Source organism: Athalia rosae, chromosome 1 (assembly GCF_917208135.1).
Source record: "Athalia rosae chromosome 1, iyAthRosa1.1, whole genome shotgun sequence".
NCBI lineage: Eukaryota > Metazoa > Arthropoda > Insecta > Hymenoptera > Athaliidae > Athalia > Athalia rosae.
Genome location: NC_064026.1, coordinates 7310426 through 7335059, shown reverse-complemented (window position 1 = coordinate 7335059; position 24634 = coordinate 7310426). Strand labels below are relative to the sequence as shown.

Genomic DNA, 24634 nt, shown 5'->3' with positions numbered 1-24634 from the left:
ATTTTTTTTTTTTTTCATTTCATTGCGCTTCAGACAGTTTTTTTCATTATTCCTATTTCTTCATTTTTCCCGTTTTTAGCTTATTTCAATTTCGTATTTTCGCACCTATTCATCTACCCTAGCCGAACGCTCCCTATTTCAGTTTCTGCAGCTTCGCGCTTGGTGATCTTCCTTTGTAAGTCTCGGCTTTTTCTCCCATCCTCGCGATCCGCAATATTCCCTTCTTCTCTCATTCGACACCTACACGCGAGCGAATTTTATACACATATATATATATATTTTGTCCCGCTACGGAGATCTGTAAAAATGGCATGGAAAAACCTACGCATCCTTCCGAGTCCTGCAGCAACAGGATCGGCATCGACATCGGAATCGGAAGCAGGTAGCGCAAGGAGTCGGCATAGACTTCGAAAAGGATATAACTATGCTTATTGTTAGTACGATTCAATTTATGCTTCCCTTCCCTGCAATTCGAATACGGCGATCCTTGTGAAGTAATGGATTTTCCTATGGAAAATGCTTTTTTCAATTTTTTTTTAGAAATTTTCTGTCTCTGAAAACATGTTTCTTGCATTTCACAACGCGAATGGTATCAATTTTTGAACGTAAAAACAAATAAGCTCGTCGCTTCTACGATTTACATCGGAATACATGTAACCAAATATTTTCATTTTCAACATAACTTCACCCCGGAATGCAGCAGCATGGCATCGACCAATTTCCAAATAATTTCAATCCCGTATCCTTTGCGGACGTTATTACACAGATAAAAAAGAAAAGATGAAAAAACTCATCCTCTGCGGGGAACTGTAAATACGAATACATCGAGTGTATCGGTCGTGATTCTTTTTTTCCCACTTTTCATCCGCTCAAAGGTTTGAGAAATTATCCATATCTCGACGCTGGATATCCTGATGTACAAATTTCTATATCTTTTTTTTTTTTTTTTTTGCCATCTCTTTCTCAATTCGTATGTAATCAGCTCCGGAGAAAAGTTGTAATAGTGCTGCAGTAGTACGTTTTGTGTCTATATTCAAATCCGTGGTACAGGATCGGTACCTAGAAGTGGTATAGGTATAGCCAGGAGTATCGGTACGCGGCATAGCTTGCATAAATCCTACATCTAGGTAAAAAGTGCGTTTGAAGTGGAATGCTATGATGAGTTCCGCAGCGAGCTTTCGAAATGAAAACGAATAGCGAGCTAGCTGCTGCTGCTAGTGCTGTTGCTGTGCCCATAGAGCAAGAGTTAAAGCGTGGGTGCCACGCACGTTGCAGTATAAAAAGAAGGGACGAATCGTGTTCCGGGTTGCTGCAAACACGTATTATATTGTCTTTTCGTCCGCAAGCACTTCCACTTCATTTGAATCGTCGAAAGCATTTTACTTTTTTACTATTCCTCGCACAACAACGCCAGAGTGCACGGGGATCGCGTCGCAATATAACACGTCCGTGATCCGTTTCGGAAGGAAAACAGCGAGGGGGCGAATAGGAGAAATTCGGCCATTTATTTTTTATTTTTTTTTTGGTTCGATTTTATTTTAACGTAAAAATTGAAAAGAGCAGCAAAGCAACCGCAGAGTGTCGTTTAATTTTAATTGCTCCCCCTCCCCCCTTTCGGATTCCCGGGTAATAGACGAAATCGTTCGCGGAGCGGGATGAAGAGAATGAGAAAAGAAAGGAGAAAGAAAAGAAAAGAAAATGTAACAAACAGGAGAAGGGAAATCCATTTCCATTTTATCACTGTACCTTCCACCCTCTGCGCATTCCTCCTACAGGTACATTCGACCACCTCGCGCTCGATATTTATCCAATTTTAGAGCCGCTTCGTTAGTTGGCACGTGAATCGTTTTCCTTCTTTATTCTTCTCCGACTTTCGCGTACGTTCCGGAGTAAACTTTTTTCCGCTATTTCGTAAACGTGACCAGAGCGACGGTGCCGCGTCGCGAAAGAAAATCTGTAGATCGGTCGCGTGTAGCTGCCGGAGGAAAAAAGCAAAAGAAGTCCGTTTGCAATTTGCAAAAATTTTCTAATCGATCGATTCGGTAAATCATTTCGCGTGCAGGGCGTAGAAAATCTGTCGTAGGGTAGGTATATTTGGAGGGTGATCGAAGTAAAACAAATGCCTGTCGCGAGTGTTCTTTCGAGTGTGGAATAATTGCGATTTTATCGTCGATTCGAATCTGAATTGCAAATAGGTTATTAGTATTGTGTCTCGATGTATTGTCTCATGACTCGAGCCTTCGCCGGGCATTGTTTAGAGTGCCATTGTTTATTAAATGCGTTGTATTGTTCGTGTTCTACAGCTGCTGCGTATAGGGGAGGAATATATCTCTCTTCTACTTCTGTCGAACCTCCGTTTCTTATCTTTCCAACTTTTTTTCACTTATTCCAAAACTCCATTCATCATACTATCGACAACTTCGCCGTCGGTTGCGAGCCTCGTTGCAGCACCGGTTCGCCTCATCGCCTTCTGTTATCGTTACTAATGTGGTTAGGTAGACGCAATAGAAGGAAAATCAAGCCTCGTGTTCGGTAAACCCCGAAGATTATTATTCATCGTCGCCCAATCATAGAGTGCGTTCAAAATTTCGGGTAATTAATTAACAATAAATTCATTACCGCTCGTTCCAAATATGTATACCGTATTCTCTAGACGTTACAGCCGAACCCTTCGGAATCGGGGGCTCCTCAGGTTCGGAGGTGGACTCGTTCAAAGATTCCATATTTCTCGTAACGCTCCTACCGACGGAAATGAAACGTATTTTTCGCGAAGAGCCCTCCGAGCCGCGGTGCTCGCAGCGGGGAAGTTTCTGCCTCCGACCGTTTTCACCGTTTTTTCTCTCTCTCTCTGTTTTTTATCTTTTCTTTTTGCCTTCCCCGGTTCTACTTCACCTATACGCGATGCCAAAGATAAGGGGAGGTCGGGGTGACGGTCTCGAGTGTCTTGTCAATATGTATAGTACCATCGATGTCTCACCGTTGGACTATCTCCGTTATACATCTCATATCTATGTAATATATACTCGAGATACATCGCCCGCATGTACGACGCCGCACCCTCCTTCGCGTCCTTCGCTCTCCTCCTTTCGCCTGCAACGGTGTTCGCCCCGCGGTGCCGTGTTTCGTCGCTTCTTATGTACTAAATAATTCTCACTACACCTGTACGTGTATGTATATCACCCGGGGGGAACAATGTTCTTCGAAAAATGGAGCCTGACACCATCAGGTATGGGTCAGCGCGAACTCAAGCCTGTACTTCCGCTTTTTATAGATCGAGAGTTGACGGCGGGGATATACATAGAAGCTTTTTTCTTCCGTTTTTCTGCCGCCCCCTTTTTCAATCTATTACGGCGAAGGGAAACGGTTTTATCGAGAGACGACGTGCGGAACGTATGTACGTGTAGGATGACTGAAAAATTTTCAGGTTCTCCTGATTATTCGGTGAAATTTTTTTTTTCGAGGTATCCAAAGTTTTTCACGATGCAGTGCGGTATTACTTTTATAATTCGCTGTCCGGGTGTTGAATTCTACGGAGCTTCAATTAGGATAATTAATTATAATCCCGGCGGAGGGGGAATTAGCGAGTGACGAAATGAATATTATATAATTATTAAAGCTGCGGGTCAACAGCATCTTCGTTGAAAGTTTTATCAAAATTTACGAATACTCGAGCCTAGCCAGATAAATTCAGAGTCCCGGCTCGAGGTCTGAAGATATTCATCGTCAAACTTTAGAGGTGCGTCTTAAATATACATAATATAGCTTCAAAGGGAAATTAAATAGTTCCGAGTAATGTGATATAATCAGAAGCAAAGAAAAATAGGCGAGAGGAGAAGAAAAATTTTAACGATAATAACAATTCCAGACCCACGGAGCTTACGACTCGTCGTAGTTGGCGGGAGGAAAACAGCCCGCGTCTTCACAAAGTTCGAAAATATCCACGCGAGTGGAAAACGCGCTTCGAAGTAATGAAGCGAGAATTAGGCGAGAGGTGGCGAGGTATATTTTAAGAAGCGGGGTTCGCAGATTCTGTCGGGAGATGAGAGACGATCAGACGACGTTGTTTCCATCCTCTTTATCCGCCACCCCTGTCCATCTCGCGGTATAAATTTTCCGTGAATTTCCCACCGGCTCTTTGAGGCCGAGAATATTAGGAGTCAGAGGGCAGAGGGGGGTGTTCCTTTTCCGCGTGACGCCGAGCGACCCCCTCGTTTCGTTTCGGGCATCGGTAACCGGTGAGGTTCGGTTGCGTGTCTAAAAGCGGTTCGTGTCAAGCCAAAACTCCCGCGAACTTATCTCATAAACTCCGCTACGTGCCGATAATTGCTCCCGGAAAAGTAATTGAGAATTATTGCCCGAAACTAACGGGGTAGGACGGAAAAGGGGTTAGTTTTAGGTAAACCGGAACCAGAAGATCTTCGAAACGAGCGTGGGTCCAACTTTTATTTTATTCTTCACTCGCCTGACGTCGAAAAATCCATCCCGACAAATGAGCAATGCGGTATTAACATGGCAGTTTACTTATTGAATAACTATAAACTCGTGTATATTATTACGTTGTTTCATTTATATTTTTTGCCCCTCTTCGTTCCGCGTTCGACCCCTTTTCCTTTTTCCTATTTCAGAGGTATACGCGACGCACGCACCCCATCCCATTCGTTCCCATCGCGTCAAAAATGAGCGCCGAATCTTTTCTGACATTTCATGTATGAAAAATGTTTTGTCAAATATTATTCTACGTTCCGTTTCATTTTTTTTTTTTCACCCTCCAGTCGGAAGAAAAGAAACAAAAAATTAAAAATAAAAAGAAAACCAGCTTCACTTTACTACGCCGTACGTGAAATTGCTATAAAATATAAGTAAAATTTTATACCTCCGCACGGGAAATTCTAAAGGGCGTGTACGTATAACATAATATTGCCATGGTTATTAAGAACCATTGCCACGATTTTTTAGAGTGACGCATGTATAGAATTTATAATGTACGCGTGTACGGGTATAGAAATGTGTGGCGATGTAAATTCGTTGACTCGCAATCGAGTGAATTTACCGTGGTCACATATATATACGCATGGCAGTTTACACATACCTATATAAAATATGAAGAAAGGTCGCGTTCCGAATGGAAAAAAAAGCACTCGGCGCAGGCATATGCGTACAGAGTAAAAATTGAGCGTACAGTGAGAGGACTTGCGCTGGTGGTGAGAAAATAGGGAGAAACGGGGGGTTTAGTAATTGTTTATTTTCCTGGCAATTATATTTTTCCGTAAAAAAGGTCCTGGAGTCTTTTTCACTTCATATCTATTTCCACACCGAATGAGCCCCGCGTCAGTGGTTCTCAAGAAAAAAAAAAAATAAAAAAGAAATAAAAAAAGAAATCGGATCCAAAGCTCGCGTGGGCATCATCGCCAATTTTCAACTGCCCCAGAGTCAACGATTATTCAATCGTCGTTCGAAGTAAAAAAAAAGGTCTGGTAGAAATGAAAGAAGAACAAAACTAGAATTACTAGGTACATATGTAATAATGTCAAAAAACGAAAAATCTCCCTATGAAAGACGAAGCAATCTTTCATCCGTACGGGAATCCCTCGTCTCCGAGCAATCGGTTATGGACTCTGGAGACACGTGTCGTCTACGGTGAGGTGCGTGTAACGTGAAATCGCACATACATCGCATTCCTACGTTCACCGCATACGTGTATCCGCGTGCGCATGTACCCCGATACCTGCTGTACCTTGGCTAGGCTCGCGAAACGAGTCTGGTGTCTTTACGGGCGAACGAATAGCGCGCATGAAAAGGGATTTATGTCAACATATATGCATGCACACGATATACACGCGTGACTCGTACACGTGAACGTAACGCACACTCGAAACTGTACGACCCGCGAACATGTGTGGACCCCGTGTACGCGTACTTACTTTCGTTTGTGTGCGAAACTCGTGTTCAAACTGCAGTAACACATACCTCGCGTATAGGGTTGGAAGGGTATGGCGCATGTACGTACGTAGGTACTACCTCGCCTGGTATCTACAAAGCGTTTGAAGGGCCGCGTATTGTTTTTACCTTGCATTGCCGTATTTCAAAGCGTATCAAACGGACGACAAAGTGCACTACTGAGATATATGTATACGTATATAGGGTATGTGCCAGGGTGGATAGCGTTGCAGTCTTTTCTACTATCCTGTACCGTCTTTTTTTTCTTTTATTTTTTTCCAATGTTTTTGTGTAATTTTTTTTTCTCCTTCATCGTTCTTCGACGTGAACTTTCCGACGAGATTCACCAGTGTCTCGAAGGGATGTAGTAAAAGATTATATTCTCATGTACTCGCGGCGTACGTGATATATTTTTTAGAAAAAAAAATATCCTCGATTGCGCGAATCACGCTCTCACGTTCATCTTGAGTATTGCGGAAACTCGGAATTGTACAGAATACACTACAAAACATTTTCCGAACCGAAATTCTAACCCTTCTAAACGCAGAATAAATCAAAAAATGTAACGGAGAGAAAATTCCATTTCTTCGATACGTTGAATTTCATAATTTGATAGGCGACTTCTTTTCCCACTTGTCAGCGTTTATGACCGGGCAACTGTAATAAATAACACGACGATGGTAATTGTTATATACCTCGTTACCGGGCGCACTGTAGCTTCGGTTGTAATTTTGTAGGTCGAATGTACAACACCTGTATATATGTGTACCCCAAAACCCGTGACGCGTCGATACCTGGCGATTGATCGGTATGGTTCAAGGGAGTAGCGATGCATTCGTTTCACTATGGGCTATTAACCGAAATTTGATTTTGCTATCCGTATTCGTCCAACAGCGGTAATATAGCAGCGACCGATGGACAGTACGAATCGTTTGATAAATCTGCCATTAGTTCTCCACGTTCACCCAACGATTTATAACGAAGAAACAGATTTTCGTTATATTTTCAGAAAACGCAGAATAAACGTTGAAATTTGCGGTACACCTGTTGAGACGGTGCCAAAAAGAGTCCTGAGATATGGGGAAGAAAAGAAACCAAAAAAAAAAATAAATAAATAAAACAAAAAAACAAACACAAGAAATTAGAAACTCTTTGAAGATTTCGCGATCACGTGAAAGCTGTTGAAAAAAATTGCTATTCATTGCCGAAGATCGATCGCGTATAGGAATATGTAATACGAACGAGTACGTACAAGAGTAATGTGATTTAATTGAACATAATTTAGTAGCGGACGTTAAAAGTCGTACGTAGAGTTGAGCATCGCTGTGAGCTTTTCCCGCTAACATGCGCGCACGAGGCATGAGTGAAAAGGTCTCCTCTACCTACACCTTCTCTGCCGCGAGACCGACTGAGAAGAATTAAGCCCCATTCAGGGAGCCCGTAGCTCTAAGAAATTAAATTCACAAATAGAAATGTCTGAGAAGAAAATATTCATGAAAACGTCAGTTGAAAAACCAGACGGTTGAATATTATTTTCAGTTACGCTGTATGTATATGTACGTATGCCTGTTCGTGTACCAAACGACTATACTGTCACTCGAGTCTTTAGCGCTTTTTAGAAAGGTCTCGAGTCCATACGTCAACTTGAATCCCTCCGACCCCGAAAAATCACATTCATACTTTGGAGGGAGACACGTTACGCAACGGGTGTAAAACTTCGGACAAATTTTCAAACGTTGCGTCATTTGTTTCCTCGCAAAGATCGTGCATCGGTAAAGGTAGCTCGGAGTCGCTCTCGATATTTGGTTAAATATTTCCCCATTTTCACCCAATTGGATGAAAAAATGACGATAATATACGAGGACCGGTCAGTCGCCAAAACTAAAAGGTATAACTTTTTCTCATTCCGTTATACGAAATAAATTCCTCGAATAAGACAACCCCTTTGTCCGATCGTGTTCGCTCTTTATCGATAAATTACGCAATTTCTAATTTCCGGCCGAACCTCGGATAGACGATCGGAACCGTCGCGCACGAGGGGTTGTACAGCTACGGGCACAGCGTTGCAACGGACGAGGTCCTAGCAGCTTTATCTGAATTCGTGACCAATAATTGATTGGCGGAATTGGACGGTAACGCTGTTGCGGTCTAAGGGGACAAACCGGAGTCGAAATTTCGCGAATTATTACGTCCGAGCGAGCATATTTCGAATTTTTCAACCTCGCTGAAATTTTTCGCCGACGTCACGTGCTTGCGTTACAATTTTCGTTACTTCACTCGCACACATCTTCCGTTAATCAGTGAGTGAAAGTCCGTGGAAACGTATAAACTGGATTTTACGCAACGTAGAGATAGACACGTCAATTCACGGAGACAATGAATATTATACAGCTATATCGCGAGGAGACAATATTATTGCGGTGAAGCCGTCGCCTTTGGTATATTTCGAGCCGGGGATCAACCGACGTGGGTGTGGGTCAGTACTTTTTCAGTACAAACAAGCCTCGGCAAATACCAAATAACGAACCTCTGATTAGTTTTTGAACTCCGAGCTAGCTGGTATTGGTTATTTCACGCAGTTTCTCTCGGTTAACTCGCAAAAAGTGCTGCAGATAAAAAGAGTTGTAGCCGGAGCGGTATAGCATCATGATTTCTCCCTGTCGACTTTTAGCTGTATATATATAGTAATCTTGTAGAGTATATATCGTTGAGTTCAATTTAGCAAAAGCAAAGTGCAAAGTTTCGGTTCGAAGCTTTCAGATAATCACGAAACAAATTTCTGCGAGATCCTTTCCGACAGGTTCTTTTTCCTTTTTTTTTCCTTTTTTTTTCCTTTTTTTTTCCTTTTTTTTTCCTTTTTTTTTCCTTTTTTTTGTAAAAACAGTTCGCGGTTTTACAGGATTCGAATGGGAACGTCTCCGGATCAAAATACGCGAGGATTTTCGGACAGAAAATCGAAATCTCGTTTTCTCGCGTTTTCTTACCTCGTTTTCAAATCGAATCAAGCATCACGTACACCTGTCCGTCATTCGATGCGATTATCTTAAAATTCGAGACGCGCAACTGCACCGATTACACCGCTACGGTGAACGACGGCGAGGCATTCGAGGTAGTTTTATTTTCCCAGCAGCTCTGATCAATATAAGTTACATCAATCTTATTTACCACGAGGTGTTTTGCATTTGTTGCCCGCTTTCCAATCGCTTCGATGGTATTGTATACCGGGGTTACCGGCTAATGAACATTTATGAGAATGACATCGGATCCAATTATACATATTCGTACATCGACTGAGGTGGTCCGTAGCGAGCGTGTTATTGGCTTGTTTTCACTCTGTGACGATTCGGAAATCGCAGGTATGATTCGAAATTTTGAAACGATAAACCGAGAAATAAGAGACACGTCTGAACCGTAGATCATAGCGATATTTTCATTCAGCCAATCAGCGCCGCATTGTACAAATAATGAAAAAGAGAATTATTATGGTTAGAATTTGGCGTTTCCACCGAAACGTATAACCACACCCGCAAGTGTTGAGTGATTTGAAGTTATTATCCGCCTCCGACACCGGGGTATTTATTTTTTCACCACCCTTCGCACCCCTTTCAATTACGGGCCACGAGGTTCTCGTCGAATGATCCAAAAAAAACATTTTCACCGTTACCATTCGCCAAACGGTTAAATGAATATCATTCGCTGATGAATGGATTCGATGACCATCAATTTGCACGGAAATCATTCCGAGTGTATCGCGTACGAGGGGATGGAAGGAGAAGTTATCTATATGTCACGGCTCTACTTTTTCCGAGAGTAAAGCGACCAATCAGATCGGAGATACGGTCAATGGAAAATGGCTAATAAGCGGACTCCTCGTTTTCTGAAAGTGTCCAATCGCGGGGTGAGGGACGAGGAACGGGGGATGTCGGTCGCTTGTTAGCGAGCGATCGCTCGGACCTTGCGTTATTTTCTGCTCAACCTTACGGTGAATGGGATAAAACTACCCTCGGAAAATGAAAGGGTCCGGCAGATTCGAGTCCGAGCCAGATTCAATTTTCCCTTTCCAGATCTCAGCTTGCCTTGCCGGTCAATTTTCGAAGCCGAAAATAATCATTTGCACTTTTCAATAAAATTTCTCGTCCGAACACACGGGTGGAATAATGATCGTAAAGTTTACAGTTCAGTCGTTAAAAATTATCGATACCGTACCGCCAGAATTTCCAGGTCACGATCAAGTGCGGTTCCAATGAAAAAAAAAAACAAAAAAAACGTTTATTTCGAGAAATTCTGTAAATGTTATCGAGGCATAAAGTCTGGTTCTTATTCGCCCCCAACGAATTTCTCGCCGTCCACACACCCTCTTGAAAAATGTATACTTTTTCAGCCGGCAAATAAACTCGGTGTCAAAAAAACGGCTGACGTTTATAAATTGAACAGAATACTCGAAAAACCGAATGAATCGATCGTTTCGTTCGTTCGTCAGCTTCCGATACCCGTGACAGGATTTCAGGTTTCTGATATTTCGCACGGCGTTGATTGAATTCCTTTATTTCAGAAGAATTGTGCGATAGGCTTTATCAGGTCACCGTGTCGGTACGTGACACTCGGACGCCCGTACAAAACCGACCGCGACGCCGCGCCGAGGCAAAGGCCACTCGATTTTTACGGTGCTCCATTCGCATCTCGTTCGTTTTACGCGCGCCACTTTATCCGTATTCGTTTCCATTTCCACGGCAGAACCTCTGAGCCCGTTTCCGCCATCCTATCGATCCCTGCCCCGTCTTTATTTACTTTCGAAAAATTCAAAGAAATTAAATTCTGATCGGTTTCCATTCGTGGCACCGGTGAAAAACGCCCCAGTTAGCCGATGGCGGCTGAAAATGTGCGCGGGGGCAAAAAAACATTCGCACCGTAATCTGTTTTATTGTTTTTCTTTTTTTCCAGTTATCTAATTTCGGTCGCGATGCGGTAACAGAAATTAATAACAGGTACTACCGTCTCGACTGATTGACTATTCAATTCGAAAGCTCGTACACAATATAATGTACAAGTTAATAATTCAGATCCCCCGAAATTTGTTGCGTAATATGGTACAGGCAGGTGTATATCTCAGTCCAAGAATATATTTACCGAAGCGTATGAATTGGATCGGCCAGGAGATGAAGGCTTTAATATGGAAGTAGAAATTTCGGACGCGAACCGCCAATATATGCCTGTGTACGCTCTCGATGCTTGTGTATTATTAGCTTGATTCAACATTAGTGGTTTATTTGCTCCTTATTCACGGTCGGTGCATTCAATTTACGAAAGTCTACACAACGGAGCACGACAAATACAATACACGGCCGCACACTCTACATTATATCATCAGCTATACGTCACATCGAGTTTTTTTTTCGTCGCGATCGTCCGCATCATATTTCTATTTTCGACGAAACGGGAAGTGCGCATTTAATTCTTCCAGATTAAGGCTGATTTTTGAGGCTTCATTTGATTAAAGTGTCGCTGTACGAGGGGAAGCTAGTTAGGGGGGGGAGGGGGGGTGAATCCTCAATCGTGCTAAATTGCGAGTGTGAATTTCGTAATTCCCTCTCGTTCTAACTTTGCGTTTCAGGTGCAAGGCGATTCCGTATACCCGTTGTGCTTTTTCCTCCGCCAATATTATAAGGGTAGAAATATCACTATGACTATAAGAATAACCGTTTCGTAAATGGAAAGAAAAGGCTCGCTTTGTTGCACAATATTATACCGTTGGGTTCTTCCTCTATATAATACGACTCCATTTTCAGTCTTTTTGTACACACATAGAAGTCCCCGCAGCGACCATGTACGGCGAAAGCAACAGCTATATACACACTCCACTCGAACCCTTCCCAACGTAGTAACCACCCTCTAATACTTCATGCGATTCCCTCGCGTGCGCGACGAGATCATTTTCTACAACTCCCGGTATTATCCCGACGCTCGCAGCGCCCATTTCTTATACTATTCAAAATATTCCTTGTCCAGTTCTTTTTTCTTGAAATATTATACACACGGCAGTTACAATTTTCGCAATTAAAATTTCTCACTACCAGTTCGCGACGATTAGTGCGACGATTCATTCTCGTCGGTTCGGATGTACCGTAGGTAGTAGAGTTCTCTTGATGTATTTCGGAAGGCGCGATCTGCACTCCGGGGGGGGGGGTGTGCGAACGTGTATAGTAGGTAAGAGGGACGACGATCGTAGACGAAGTCGTAAGTATTTAACGAGGCAAGATATTCTATATATCTATACCGTCTGCAGGGTTTCGCTCCATTTAACAACGGGGGTGGATTTCGCCGTCATATTATCCCCCGCGTACCTCGCGTCTGTCTTTTCACACGCGCACCTGGTTCCCCTAATTCATCGTACGTACGAAACGATACCTCCGAATATTGGCGCAAACACACCTACATACGTATACGTATATATGTTTCTCGTCGAATAAACTTGCACTTCGTCTTTACGTCATATGAACAAACGCTATGTGTGTACGTATCTGGATTACTTTCAGCATGTAGCTACGAGTTGGCGTTCGGTCAGCAGGGCCCGGTTTTCATCCAAGAGCCCCCCAGCACTCTCGTATTTTCGAATACAACTGGATCTCAGCTGAGCTGTTCCGCTCATGGGAGTCCGACTCCGCACGTTACTTGGACTACGAGTCCGGATCAGAGGCCGGTGACCGCGGTACCGGGTCTCAGGTAAGTCACGAGATTTTCGACGATTTGTTATACATCACTTGTCCCCGAAACAGCTAGCTGTACGCGCGGTTTTCGGTAAGCCGCGCGTGTACACGCGAACACGCGAGCGGTACTTTCATTTCGACGTGTTAAACATACGAAGAACCGAAAGGCGGACCGTCGAGTAGGTGGTAAGCTTCCTCCGGTACGCCGGTCCACGCCCTGCGACTTACCTATTTTCAACATTGCCTGATTTACGGCTGGCTTTTCAAAGAGATTGCCGACGGATAATGCCGAGTAAATCATTCGACTGAAATCTATGTCCGCGCTACCCTCCCGGAGGTTTCGCTCGGCGGACGCAATGATTATGTTTTACCAAAAAATTAATGAGACTCGGTGAGATGAAAAGTGAAAGAACAAACCAACCACTCGATCGATATCCAACGATTACCCGCGACGATTAGTTCGCACGATGAAAACTTCGGAGAGGATTTTTCAAGGATCTGACACCTTATCTCCTCTTCTTTCTTTTGTGTAACCAACTCATTTTTGCTTCTATTCGCTTTTATCCCGGTGGCAGGCGGGCGAGGGGGGGCTTGTGCGTGGGAATTTACTTCGGGGGCCATCGTTCATCCATATTCAGAAGCCATTCACGCCGGATCCAATGAGACTGGCGAGCCTGAGCCCTGTGGCAAGGAATTTGCATGGTTATATGTACGGAATAGGGTTGGTTGTACACTTTTTAGATCGGTTTTATGCTTCGCGGATTGCTTTAGGTCAGCGGAATAACAACGTTGCTTCATTCTCGGTCTCGATGGCGGTAGAGTCCGGTGAAATTATTCGTGAAAACCTCGGTTCTACCTTTACACGTGCGGTAGGTATACCTCGTATCGGAAACTGTCGCGTGGAAAAGTTTTTCCTTCGGTTTACGGCGCGTCTCAATGTTTCCTTTAAACCGTGCGCCTCACATTTCTTCTTTGCGTCGTTTACTTCGACGGAAAATTGCCGTGGGTACGAAAAGAACTTTCGAAAAGAATTTGTTCTTCGGACTTTGGGACTTGCGGGAGCCGCTGAAAGTTTTCACTTTCAAAGTACATAGGTATATAGGTATAGCAGGTAGACGGTATATAAGATATTGGTGTCTGTCGACGATTGTGGAGTGGATTTTTATCGGCGAGTGACTGTGAAAGTCGAGAGTTGAAACATCGGGCCTAGGAAAGCTATTTCCACTTTTAATTGAAATATCCCTATCGCCGCGGCGAGTTTCCGTACGATTTTTAATCCCACAATTCACTTATCCGACTCGACGTTCGACAGAGGTTGTATAAGATGGTGAAACTAGGGACCCTCTGGAATTTATGTTCCCATCAAGGATTGCCGTGGCCCTTTGAAAGGAGAACCTTTTAATGGAATCACTTCCGAAACGGATCGCCGATTTCGGATCGACATTTTTTTCACTTCTTTGTTTTCATTCAAACCTCGGAATCGGAGATCGGAATGTTCCTTTCATTTTCTACGGAGTGAAAAAAATTGGGTTACCTACGGCGTGTCTTGACGTTTGTATCGTTGTTTAATTAACGCGAGTCAATTTTCTACCCCGTTTGAAAATTTTTTTGCGCATCTGTGTTTCTCTGCCATCAAAGTACTGCGTTGCGCGTGGCGCACATTGTTTTCAACTGTTTTAATTACTCGCTCACTACGTAGAGTTTACACGGGCGTGCTTTAATGTGGAATAAAGCTCGAGCTGCTACTGAAATCGTAAGCGGTGTTCGTCTCTCATAATCCCGAAAGAGGAGAGTTCGTTATCCCGCCACCAAATTTCACGATCTTTTTCGCGTACTGAAGGATAGTTCGCTCGAAATTTTTAAGAATCGTTTGAAAAAATGTAATTTACATACGTGTCTATCCTCTCGTATTTATATACGCTCAACTTTTATACACCGAGAAAAATTTTCCATTAAAATTCGTAGAATGTATATGTATATACGGTGTTGTTTGAACGGAATCTATCGAACAGTTTTCGCCCGGCTGTCGAGCGGTGAAAAATAGCTCCAAAACTTTTAACCCTTTGAACTATAATCTAGGGACTGACGTTGATAGAGCGTTGATACAAACTTTCGATTAATTCGCGATTTTAAAGGGAAAGGGATCAATTAACTGAGTTTTACGTTCATGGTTTATTTCATTTTCAGTTCGTCCTTTGAAAATATACGTTCATCCGCGACGCTTCTGTATCCGTATACGTGCATACATGTATATACCCTTGCAGTGATAACGTAACTTACCATTCAGCATTTCGGAATATGCCTTTCAAGCAAAATCTCTCCCAGTTAGATGGCTTATAGGATTTATATAGAAGGCGTATGAAAAGGGCGGTGGATATATCGCATATGGGATAATTAATAATCGACCGTATACGCGTAGCCGCGCGTGGATTTCGCCAAGAAATGAAATTTCGCTATTGGAAAATGAAAAGCTCGAGCGACGCCGTTGCGCGGGCTCGTGTGATTAAAATAAATAAATATTTTTTACATTTACGGTAAATGCGACGGGGCTTAGAAGGCGTTACGCTTTTTCGTCCTTCTTTTATCCGCGTGCTTGATAAACGCCTTCTTATCTGTACGGAAGAAGAGGGGTGCAGCGATAGGGGTGGAGCTCTGAAAAGGCGGTGAGGGTTGGCAGGACGATTCGCGCGGAAGAAACACATAATTTACCACCGCCGCCGTGGCCGCGGGTCTACCGCAAAATTACCTAGATTCTACGCCTGGGATGCATTCGCGGGATTATTATTATCATCATTATTATTATCATCACTATCGCGCTAACGGACCGCGGCAAAATATTCCGCGACAAACGTTGTTACATCACACCGAAATATCTCGAGCGGTATATTGGTACGACGGCCCTGAAATTTACCGTATTTCACAACCCTCAGGATTCGTTGTTTTTGCGGCGAAATTAACGGGCGATGATATGCCGCGTAATGAGAAAAAAAAAAAAAAAATCCGAACGGTTATCAAAGCGCGGGTCAATTCGACGAATAATGATATATTTTTTTTTTTTTTTCAAAAAACAAATCGAATCTGCAGGGATTCCGGAATTGAAGTACATATTATATTCATCATTAACTTCTACCGAAAGCTTGGAAGAAATCTGAACCGGTGTTCGGTGTACAAAATGAAAAAGTAATACCAATTTCCATCGAACCGGGCTCTGAAGCCGATGAAATGTTGATACCATCCATCGATGGTATTCGAGCGGGTGTGCTATTACATTGGGTTACTTCTACTCCAACGTCATATCTTCACGTAACACTGTCTATTCGCGTGGGTACTATATGCTTTGCGTTTGTCGGGACATCGGATTCTCCTATTTCACGCGTATATACTTATATCGGCGTAATGAACATTGCTCTGGGTGTGCTCGTCACCGGCCCTTTGCATTCTCGATCAATTCTGCAGGTGCGAATGACGCGCGGATATTCATCGATGTACGTATAGGCGCATAGATGTACGTAGCGACGGAACAGTCAGGAGTAGTGGTAGTAGTCGGGTATCGCATCTGTGGCAGAAGGACCGATCCCTGGGGACAGACTGGAGGAGGATGAGCGAAAACTTTTCAACGTTTTACGTTTAATTTCCTGCCAGGTATGGCCGAGGCTACAGTCTGATGAGTACAGATAGTGACGAGAGCGAGCGGGACGCATATCTCATTCCATATCTCAATTCCCCCGATGAGAAGTAAGGGAGCGAGGAAACGGAGGTGAGAAAATGACGTCATATGGAAAATTTGTATAATATGCATACATATGTACATACATGTGTACATAGTTTTATACCTACGTACGCAGCGTGGATCCTGCAAAGTTTAGATTAATCTTCGATATCTTCGTAATCCGACTAGGACAGTTCGCAGGTGATAGTCGGTCTACTTTCCTCTATTCTGATCGAGAGTTTTATTCATCCATTTTTATCCCATTTTTTTTTGTTTTCTAAAAATACATCCATATCGGTATTCAGATGTTACAAGGGCTCCGGCTGCCATTTTTACTCGGTACACATCGTTATATTATCACATGACAGAGTATGTTGAATGCTTAGATTTTCACGTAATTCTGTCAGCAATGAACCGTTGAGTAGACGTTATTGGGGTTAATTAGTATTCGATGGGATTGTGTATAGGATATAGATATTGGGGTTAATTACAACTTGGGCGGGCACTTCAATTCTACCGTTACGCAGTCGTTGGATAACGGGATCTGGATTATTTAAACATCCGAGTATATGTGAAGGGTAGGAGGACTACTGAGAAATTGGCAATTTTGAGAATACACTTTTTTGATTTGTTTCAATTTTTGGTTTCAGCGAACACGGGATCTATTTCTCCAGACGTCTTCCGATATAAAATCAATCGTAAAGACGAACGAATTTCATTTTCTCTTAAACTCAATTCTCTTAACTTCCATAGCTATAAAGAGTCGTAATTCGGAGTGGAACAGTTAGTTAATGCCTCGTAAAAGTGAAGTTGTTTCGTCAGTGAATAGAAATCTCCTCGCCGAACCGATAAAGTTTTATTTTGGTTTTTCCTTCCATTGAAAAGCGGCGTGCAGGGGACCCATCGCACGCCTATTGGTTGTCTAATTAGCGATATTAAAGCGCAGTCTTTAATCGCCATGAGACAGAAATGACGGCTTGTCGTTTAAACCGACGCAATACGAGAGAAATGTTGAGCTTTAAATGCTTTATTATCGTTACAATTCGCGACGCTCAACGCGCGCTATAATCTTCCCTTTAATCGTGAGCTATAGGTATAACAGAGTCGACGTAATCCCGAAGAGAAGTTAGCGCTGAATGTGAAAAATGTAAATCAGAAAACCGCGTCGGCAAAAATTTTTTGGAATCTCTAATCCGCACGGTGCAGCGCATAAATGCAACCGCAACATTTTTACCCTAAATGCAATTCGGAGCGTAAAGTAACTTGAAAGCGTCAGATTATGAATTTGAAAAAAAAAATTATGCGCTTCTGTATCACGTGACGCGCACTACATATGGTGGAAAAATATTCGCCAAGTACATTAAATGTTCGAGAATAACGGCTGCTCAAAAATATTCGAAGTTGTAACTTCGCATCATGCCTAGTCGTAGTAAAAATTCAACAAACCAGATCAACAATTCGAAGGAATCGAAGATTTTCAAATTAAGCAGATCAACATTGGTTGAAAAAATTTATATGAAAAAAAAAATTATCAGAGTACGTGATCCTAGGTGGGTTTGGCATAGGCCGACAAAATTTTTTTACCAAGCTACCTATGGACAAAACATGCTATGTACTCTGGCCACGAGTGAGTGGCAACTGCTGATAATCGCGATGTACCAAAATTTACTCGCTTAATATAATTTAATATTTAAAGTATTTTTTTTTCTCCCTCATTTCGGTATATTCTTATTTGGCTATCGGAGATCTACGTCAGTTTCCAAAGTATTATTATATCCATGGTTCAAATTGAAACAAAAAAACTCCCGTGAAAATCACACCTATAAAAAAGAGCAGATGGCGAAAATCGTGTTTGAAACGAATAAAGACAAAAAAAGATAATCAATTTTAGCGAAACTTGATTGCTTTTTGAAATATCAGAAAAATTTGATCGTCCCGATAGCAACGTGCCTCGCGCCCGTGTGCACCGCACGGAGATGAAGTGCGCTAATAAAAGCGTGTGGACTATTCATTTCATTATTTTTGCGAACAAAAACTATTTGCCATCGCTGCCAACGAGTCGATATGATGTGCCCTGATCGTGACTAGCGTCGTTATAACACATGGTCCGTATAATATACGTCACAATATACCGTGCATGTCCATAGGTGGTAAATGACGCGAAAGTTGAACCGGTCCTTTTTTTCCATCAACGTATACTTCGGTAGTTGGCTGCCCGAAATATCCCACCGCCCGAAACATTGATCGGACCGAATGCCGAGCGCTTTAGTTCCATTCCTAATTTACGATCGTGTGATTCCATGTATCAGCTCGGATAGGAATAGAGAGAGATAATGGCCAGGGAATTAGAGTATACGATAATTACGAGGTCCCATTACATTAATTCAGGCATAAAACCAGAATTTAAGCCCGAATATTTGGAGAGAAAAAAAGGGAAAAACGAATTCACCGTCGAATCGACGTTTACATAATTCTATTTCTTTGACGTTGGACGACGTCGCGTGTGCCCGCACCACCTGTGAAATTAGGAAAAACCAACGGAGATCGCAAAAAAAAAAAGTCCAGTTGTAAACGTTGAAAATTTTTTTTGTGAAACACACGCGCGACGGTCGTAAGTTGTACCTACGCACAGGTCATCCCAGGTGGATCGGATGTTTATAATAGTTGCGGAGGCGAGGGGAGGACAATTCTATTTTCAGAGTGCGTTGCAGTGCCCGGTTGAATTTCCGGTTGAATTACCAATGGCAGCTGATACCTGTCTATGAATATCGAGCATCATTCACATCGGCAAATACAATTGAAATGGTAACGAGATTTAGTAAAGCTCCGTATATTCGCACCCACACGTATCTATATATGTATATGTATAGCGCACCCTCCCCGTTACCTTTTCCGTCGTTCTCTTCGCTATATTCACCTATTTCCCGAGCTCTACCGGCTAATTTTAATTTCGTTTCATCTCGTACCATTCTCGACGCGATCAAGCACGATGAACTTAAGCTTCGCCAAGCTCGAGGCCACATGCGTCCGGGCGAGGGTTTCAATTAAAAGCTTGCTGCACTTTGCGGCCTTCGACTCAAAAAGCAGCTCACCGCTTTATACTCTACGTAGATATATACCTTGCCGTACCTCGATATATTTATACACATCTACACTCTTCGCTTTTCAAACGACGTGCCGGGATCAATTGCCAAAAACGTTCGCCCGGTGAAAGGGAGCAAACCAAGAGAAAGAAAAAACCAAATGAAACAAAAAAAAAAATTGGCAAAACAAAAAATCGACCATAACGTGTTGTGGCTTTGCCTCAAACGGCAGTTCGGGTCTTTGCGAGAATTCATTAAAAAATACCTACAGCATTCGAAATTTACCTGCAGTAAAAGTGACATGAAGCGAAATACCATTTCTGCCGCTGTACCGATTTTTTTATTTCCTTCTTTTTTCGATTTTTAATTATTTTTACGCTCCAGCCAATTAAATTTTCTCATATACTCGCGCCACTTGCTGTACGGTATACGTGGACAGGGGAATCTATGCATAAAGATGAATTCATAATATGTGCTACGGGGCTCGTGATAAAGCGATAGTAATAATTGCTGGGAGACTATTTTCAATTCTTTTTTTTTATCTTTTTTTTCTATCGAGTCGATTTTACGTCTAAAGATCTAACGAACCGATTCATGTGAACCTGAAATAACTCCCAGTCGACAATTTCATGTGAGAGATGTCCGGATGTTTTGTTATTTCAATTTTTTGTAAAACCATTGCGACTTTGAGAGAAAGCCTGTTGGATGTGAAAAAAGTAAAAGTAACAAAAGACTGATGAAGGTATCGGAGTTTTCTAAAAAATTATGCATTCCTTATGCATCGAAATGGGATATTATAAGTAGTCTGCGGAGTTACAGGAGCTAATATCATATAACACCCCCGAATTAACTCTGGTTTCAGGCAATTGCTGGGTAACGGAACTCTCTACTTCCCACCGTTTCTGGCTCAAGACTTCCGCGCAGAAGTTCACAGCGCCCGTTACAGATGCAGGGCATCAAACTCCATAGGTACCGTTCTCTCGAGAGAAGTCATCCTTCGAGCTGGTGAGCGTTTAAAATAATTTCCATAAATGTCCTCGTTTAACAATAAGATTCCTCGATAATCCCGACTGACGATAAGAAATTGCAATGGTGCAGAAAAACTAATCGGAAGAGCTTGATAATTTTTCCTCAAATGAAATATGTCAAACTTTCTAAAACGACGAGTCCCGGATAGAAAATCGGAAGATTGGACGAAATTTATCGAACGTCCGACGAAAGCACGGAGTGAAAAATGTAAACTCGAAAGCACCGCGGTACATCAGGGTTTAGATGGAATCATGATCACGCATTTGAGGAGGTGTGAAGTGCAAAATTATCGGATTATTTCTATATCCGTATAGCTCTTGCATTACGCCGTGGTGATCTTATGGGTTTGTTTTCGAGGCGTGATCAGCACTCGCGGTACGTACTTAACAGCAATTACCATCAAACTACAGGCTCAGCTCTGCTCCGCTGGAAACCTTAGCGGTGTATACCGAAAGCGTTATTTCTTACCCTCTTGTAAAACCAGCGGAGTAGCTAACGGGGAAGGTATTGTCCTCGGTCGCAATCTCCCGCTTTGGAACGTAGCTCCGACATTCCGGGCTTTTGTCGGACAAGCATAATGTTTGTTTTTTTGTGGACTACAGTTGTTTTATTCATACTATCTTTGGTCCGGAGTAGGTAGGTATCCATGTATATACCTTCTGAAAGAGGAGCACGCCCCTGACGGGCGTTGACTAATGGTCCGCGTTAATTTAACCCGGCGATTTTTCATTTTTGATCAATTATCAATACTACGAGACACACGTCACACGCCTAGTTTTTTTTCTTCATTCCCCCGTCACCCCACTTTTCTCTGCTTCTTTTTTTCGTTCAATATTTTCACTCTTTTATGAACTCGCATAAATCATCATCTCCGAATAGAATTATTTGTGTAAATGCGATTCCGATTATTATAGCTCACCGAGAGAATTTCCGCAGCTCTTTTGAATATCAGAAAAGTGGGATTTAATAAAGAGTAAGTGATGGACGCGAATCATAGATTCTAGGATTGGATAATCAAATAATAACTCGCGGAAAGCAGATTTTAATGATTTTAGAAATGCACCTAGCAAACACTGCCCACGTTTCGCAACGTGAAGATAGTATATTCGATGAAGTATGATATACACTGCGAATAAAAATTTTCGGAACCTCATAACTCCTCTAAAAATTAGAGAAGCGGATTGAAAAAGAAAGCATTATGTAGCCTAAGCTTCAACTTTCAGATACTTTACTCGTCAAAAATCTATTACACGCGCACGCCGCATTTACTTTCATTTGAATTTGTGTGTGAATGACACTCATGTAATGCATTTCGGCCTCAGGAACACGAATCCGTGGATCAAATTGAGCTAAGGAGCTAATTTATAAATAAGATCTATGGCCACGAAATCACGTATTCAAAATTTCAATGCATCATCAAATTCCGATCATTCGTTCCCGAGATATAGTGAAAAACGTGATGGCGGCTTAAGCAGCTGAAGATTTTATATTCCGGCGGGCTGGACTCGAGCGCTCTCTATCTCGTTCGTCTTTCTACCGCTCTGCGGCGTACCGCCTCGTGTCTTTCGCTCCCACCACGCTGAGCTTTCTCGCACCAAAATCCACATGTAAAAATCATTGGGCAAACGCAGTCCGCGCGGAGTTTGGGTCCAAAGCTCCGGCTCACCCAATCATAAAGAAGTTCGCATCAGCCAATGGGACTTCCTATTTTAACACGTGCTTCAGGCATCTTGACTGACGGCGCGTGCCACAATACAAACATAATTTATGGCTTTTTAATAGGTGATGAGGTGTGAAATCACAGTCCTTGTTTATGTCTTGCTCCCATTGTTAGCAGGTGTCGGACGAGCTGTCAACACCTGATAAAGATCTTGTTCACACCTCGTAAATCACCCCTTCCATCCACCTGATCGGCGGCATCCTTTGGCGGCATTTCTGCGAATTCTACATATGTAACCGCAACCGTTTGAGAAAATAAATATGTAAAGATTCGGTATTTAAATGGATCAGGGTATACCCAGCGAGTTCATTTCTGTCCATAAGACCATACTGAAGCTTCAAACCTTTATCTCAGAAACAGAGGCACCGAGTGTACATCGAAAAAAAAAAATTCAAAATAAATTTTTCTTCCCTTGCATCGCGTTGTAATGCATTATAGAAGGTAGATTAATATTTTTGTGATAAAACGGTCGGTCTTTGTAATTTCACACGCATAATAAGAGTTTTTTTTGGATAATTTACCAATTTCTCCCATCGTGAGATCTCAATTTTTCTACGCCAAAAAGCAAAATATTGGCAATAACTCGATTAATTTTACAGGTAGATTACTCCGATCAAAATATATGAAAATAACATTTGAACCCTAGCGAAAAAATGTTGATTTTTTGGCCAAAACTGAAGTACTTCTAAAATCGATCGAAAGACACTTTTCTTACGTATTTTGACCTCAGGAATCCGAATCTGGAAGAAAAATTGATCTATCTCTAAAATTGACCGAGATATCGCCAATTTTCATCTTTTTGGGGTCAAAAATAAAAAATTGATTTTTTAGTCTATCTCAATGTAATTTGAGCTCAGGAATCCGAATCCGAAAGTTAAATTGATCTATCTACAAAAATGACCGAGTTATCCCCATTTTTTCGCGTTTTTTGGCATAAATTTGAGGATATCTCGAAGGGAAAAAATCGTAGCTCAATTTGGACAACGGATTCGTGTTCCGGAGGTCAAAATACATAAGAAAAGTGCCATACGATCAATTTTGAAAAATAAAAATTTTTGGTCAAATTTTGAAAAAATCGTAAGGGGTACCCCTTGGAAAAATCTCAGATTTTGGCCAAAAATTTTTATTTTTTTAAATTGATCGTATGGCACTTTTCTTATGTATTTTGACCTCAGGAACACGAATCCGTTGTCCAAATTGAGCTACGATTTTTTCCCTTCGAGATATCTCCGTTTTTATGCTATAAAAAGCGAAAAAATAAGGATAACTCGATCAATTTTATAGATAGATCAATTTCTCTTCCGGATTCGGATTCCTGAGCTCAAATTACATAGGAATAGCATTTAAAATTAAAAAAAAAAATTTCATCCAAAATCGAAAAATTTTCCCATCGAGATAGCCTTGATTTTTCACTTTTTGCAGTGGAAAATCGGCGATAACTCGTTCAATTTAGTGTATAAATTGCTAAAATATCTTATCATTCCATCGCAATTATAATCCTAAGAGTAAGTGCGAATAAACGAATGAATGGATTTATATACAATACGTTCGTTCAATTTTATCGGGATTGAGATGATTCTGAAGCTTTGTATTTCAATATATTGTTTCTGATTGAGCGGCTTCTGAAACCGAATGAGACGGAACATCTGACTTGGTTTCCAATTCCTCCACTTTGAACCGTCAAAACTGAATACGACGAAAATTTCGGTCGATTAAACGAGAGAATCCGAATAGCCGAGTTCGGAAAAATTACTGTAATTAATTCAATCCAGAGAGGGTAGCGAGCTCGAAGATTTATGCGATAAAAATTCAACGATGACGCAACATTAATGAAAAGTCTCACCCTGCGCAGGTACAACGGCAGGTAAGCTAAGGGGCGGATATAACTCGTTGCCTCTGCCGAGTGAATTAAAAGTTGGTTCGCTATTTACCTCAGAGTCTGTACTTACACTGTTAACTATTTAACGTTGCGAGACGAAACAATAATAGTCTCGTCCGTGGTCGTCGTCTTTGCTCGAGTTCGCGTTTGTTCCGAACACATCTACGATAGGCAAATGGGAGACAAAACTTACCAAGCACTTTTAAAAGCTGCTCAGTAATTAATAACGTCGTTGGGAAAACGGTGGGGTAGGATAAGATGAAATGTGCGTTATGATTTGAATGTATCTAAATTCAGCCAGGCAAACGGGCTTCTTCGTCCCTTTCGTCTCTATGTCGTTATATTTCGATATCGACGCAATCTCTCTCATTGTCAGTCAATTTTCGTCGAGTACATCACTCGGTGGGGATAATTGAATATTGAAGGAACAGATTCTCAGCTATTCTAATGTCGTTCGTGAAAATATCTCACCGAGTATAATTTCTCCTAATTAATTAACAACGGCTAAATAAGAAAATAATTGAGTTATTAAAACTTTGGGGGGCTCGAGGAGCGCATTCGCAAACCGAATTC

General features: G+C 42.0%; 1 protein-coding gene across 3 annotated transcripts in view; it reads left to right on the top strand.

Moving 5' to 3' along the window:
- Window positions 1–24634, top strand: part of LOC105685933 (Down syndrome cell adhesion molecule-like protein Dscam2) — a 123108-nt gene that overhangs the window by 60272 nt on the left and 38202 nt on the right. For all 3 annotated transcript variants that reach the window (XM_048653361.1, XM_048653364.1, XM_048653375.1), the window contains exons 4-5: window positions 12471–12657; window positions 20296–20438. In XM_048653361.1, coding sequence (XP_048509318.1) covers window positions 12471–12657; window positions 20296–20438 — 330 coding nt within the window. The remainder of the gene's footprint in view (window positions 1–12470; window positions 12658–20295; window positions 20439–24634) is intronic.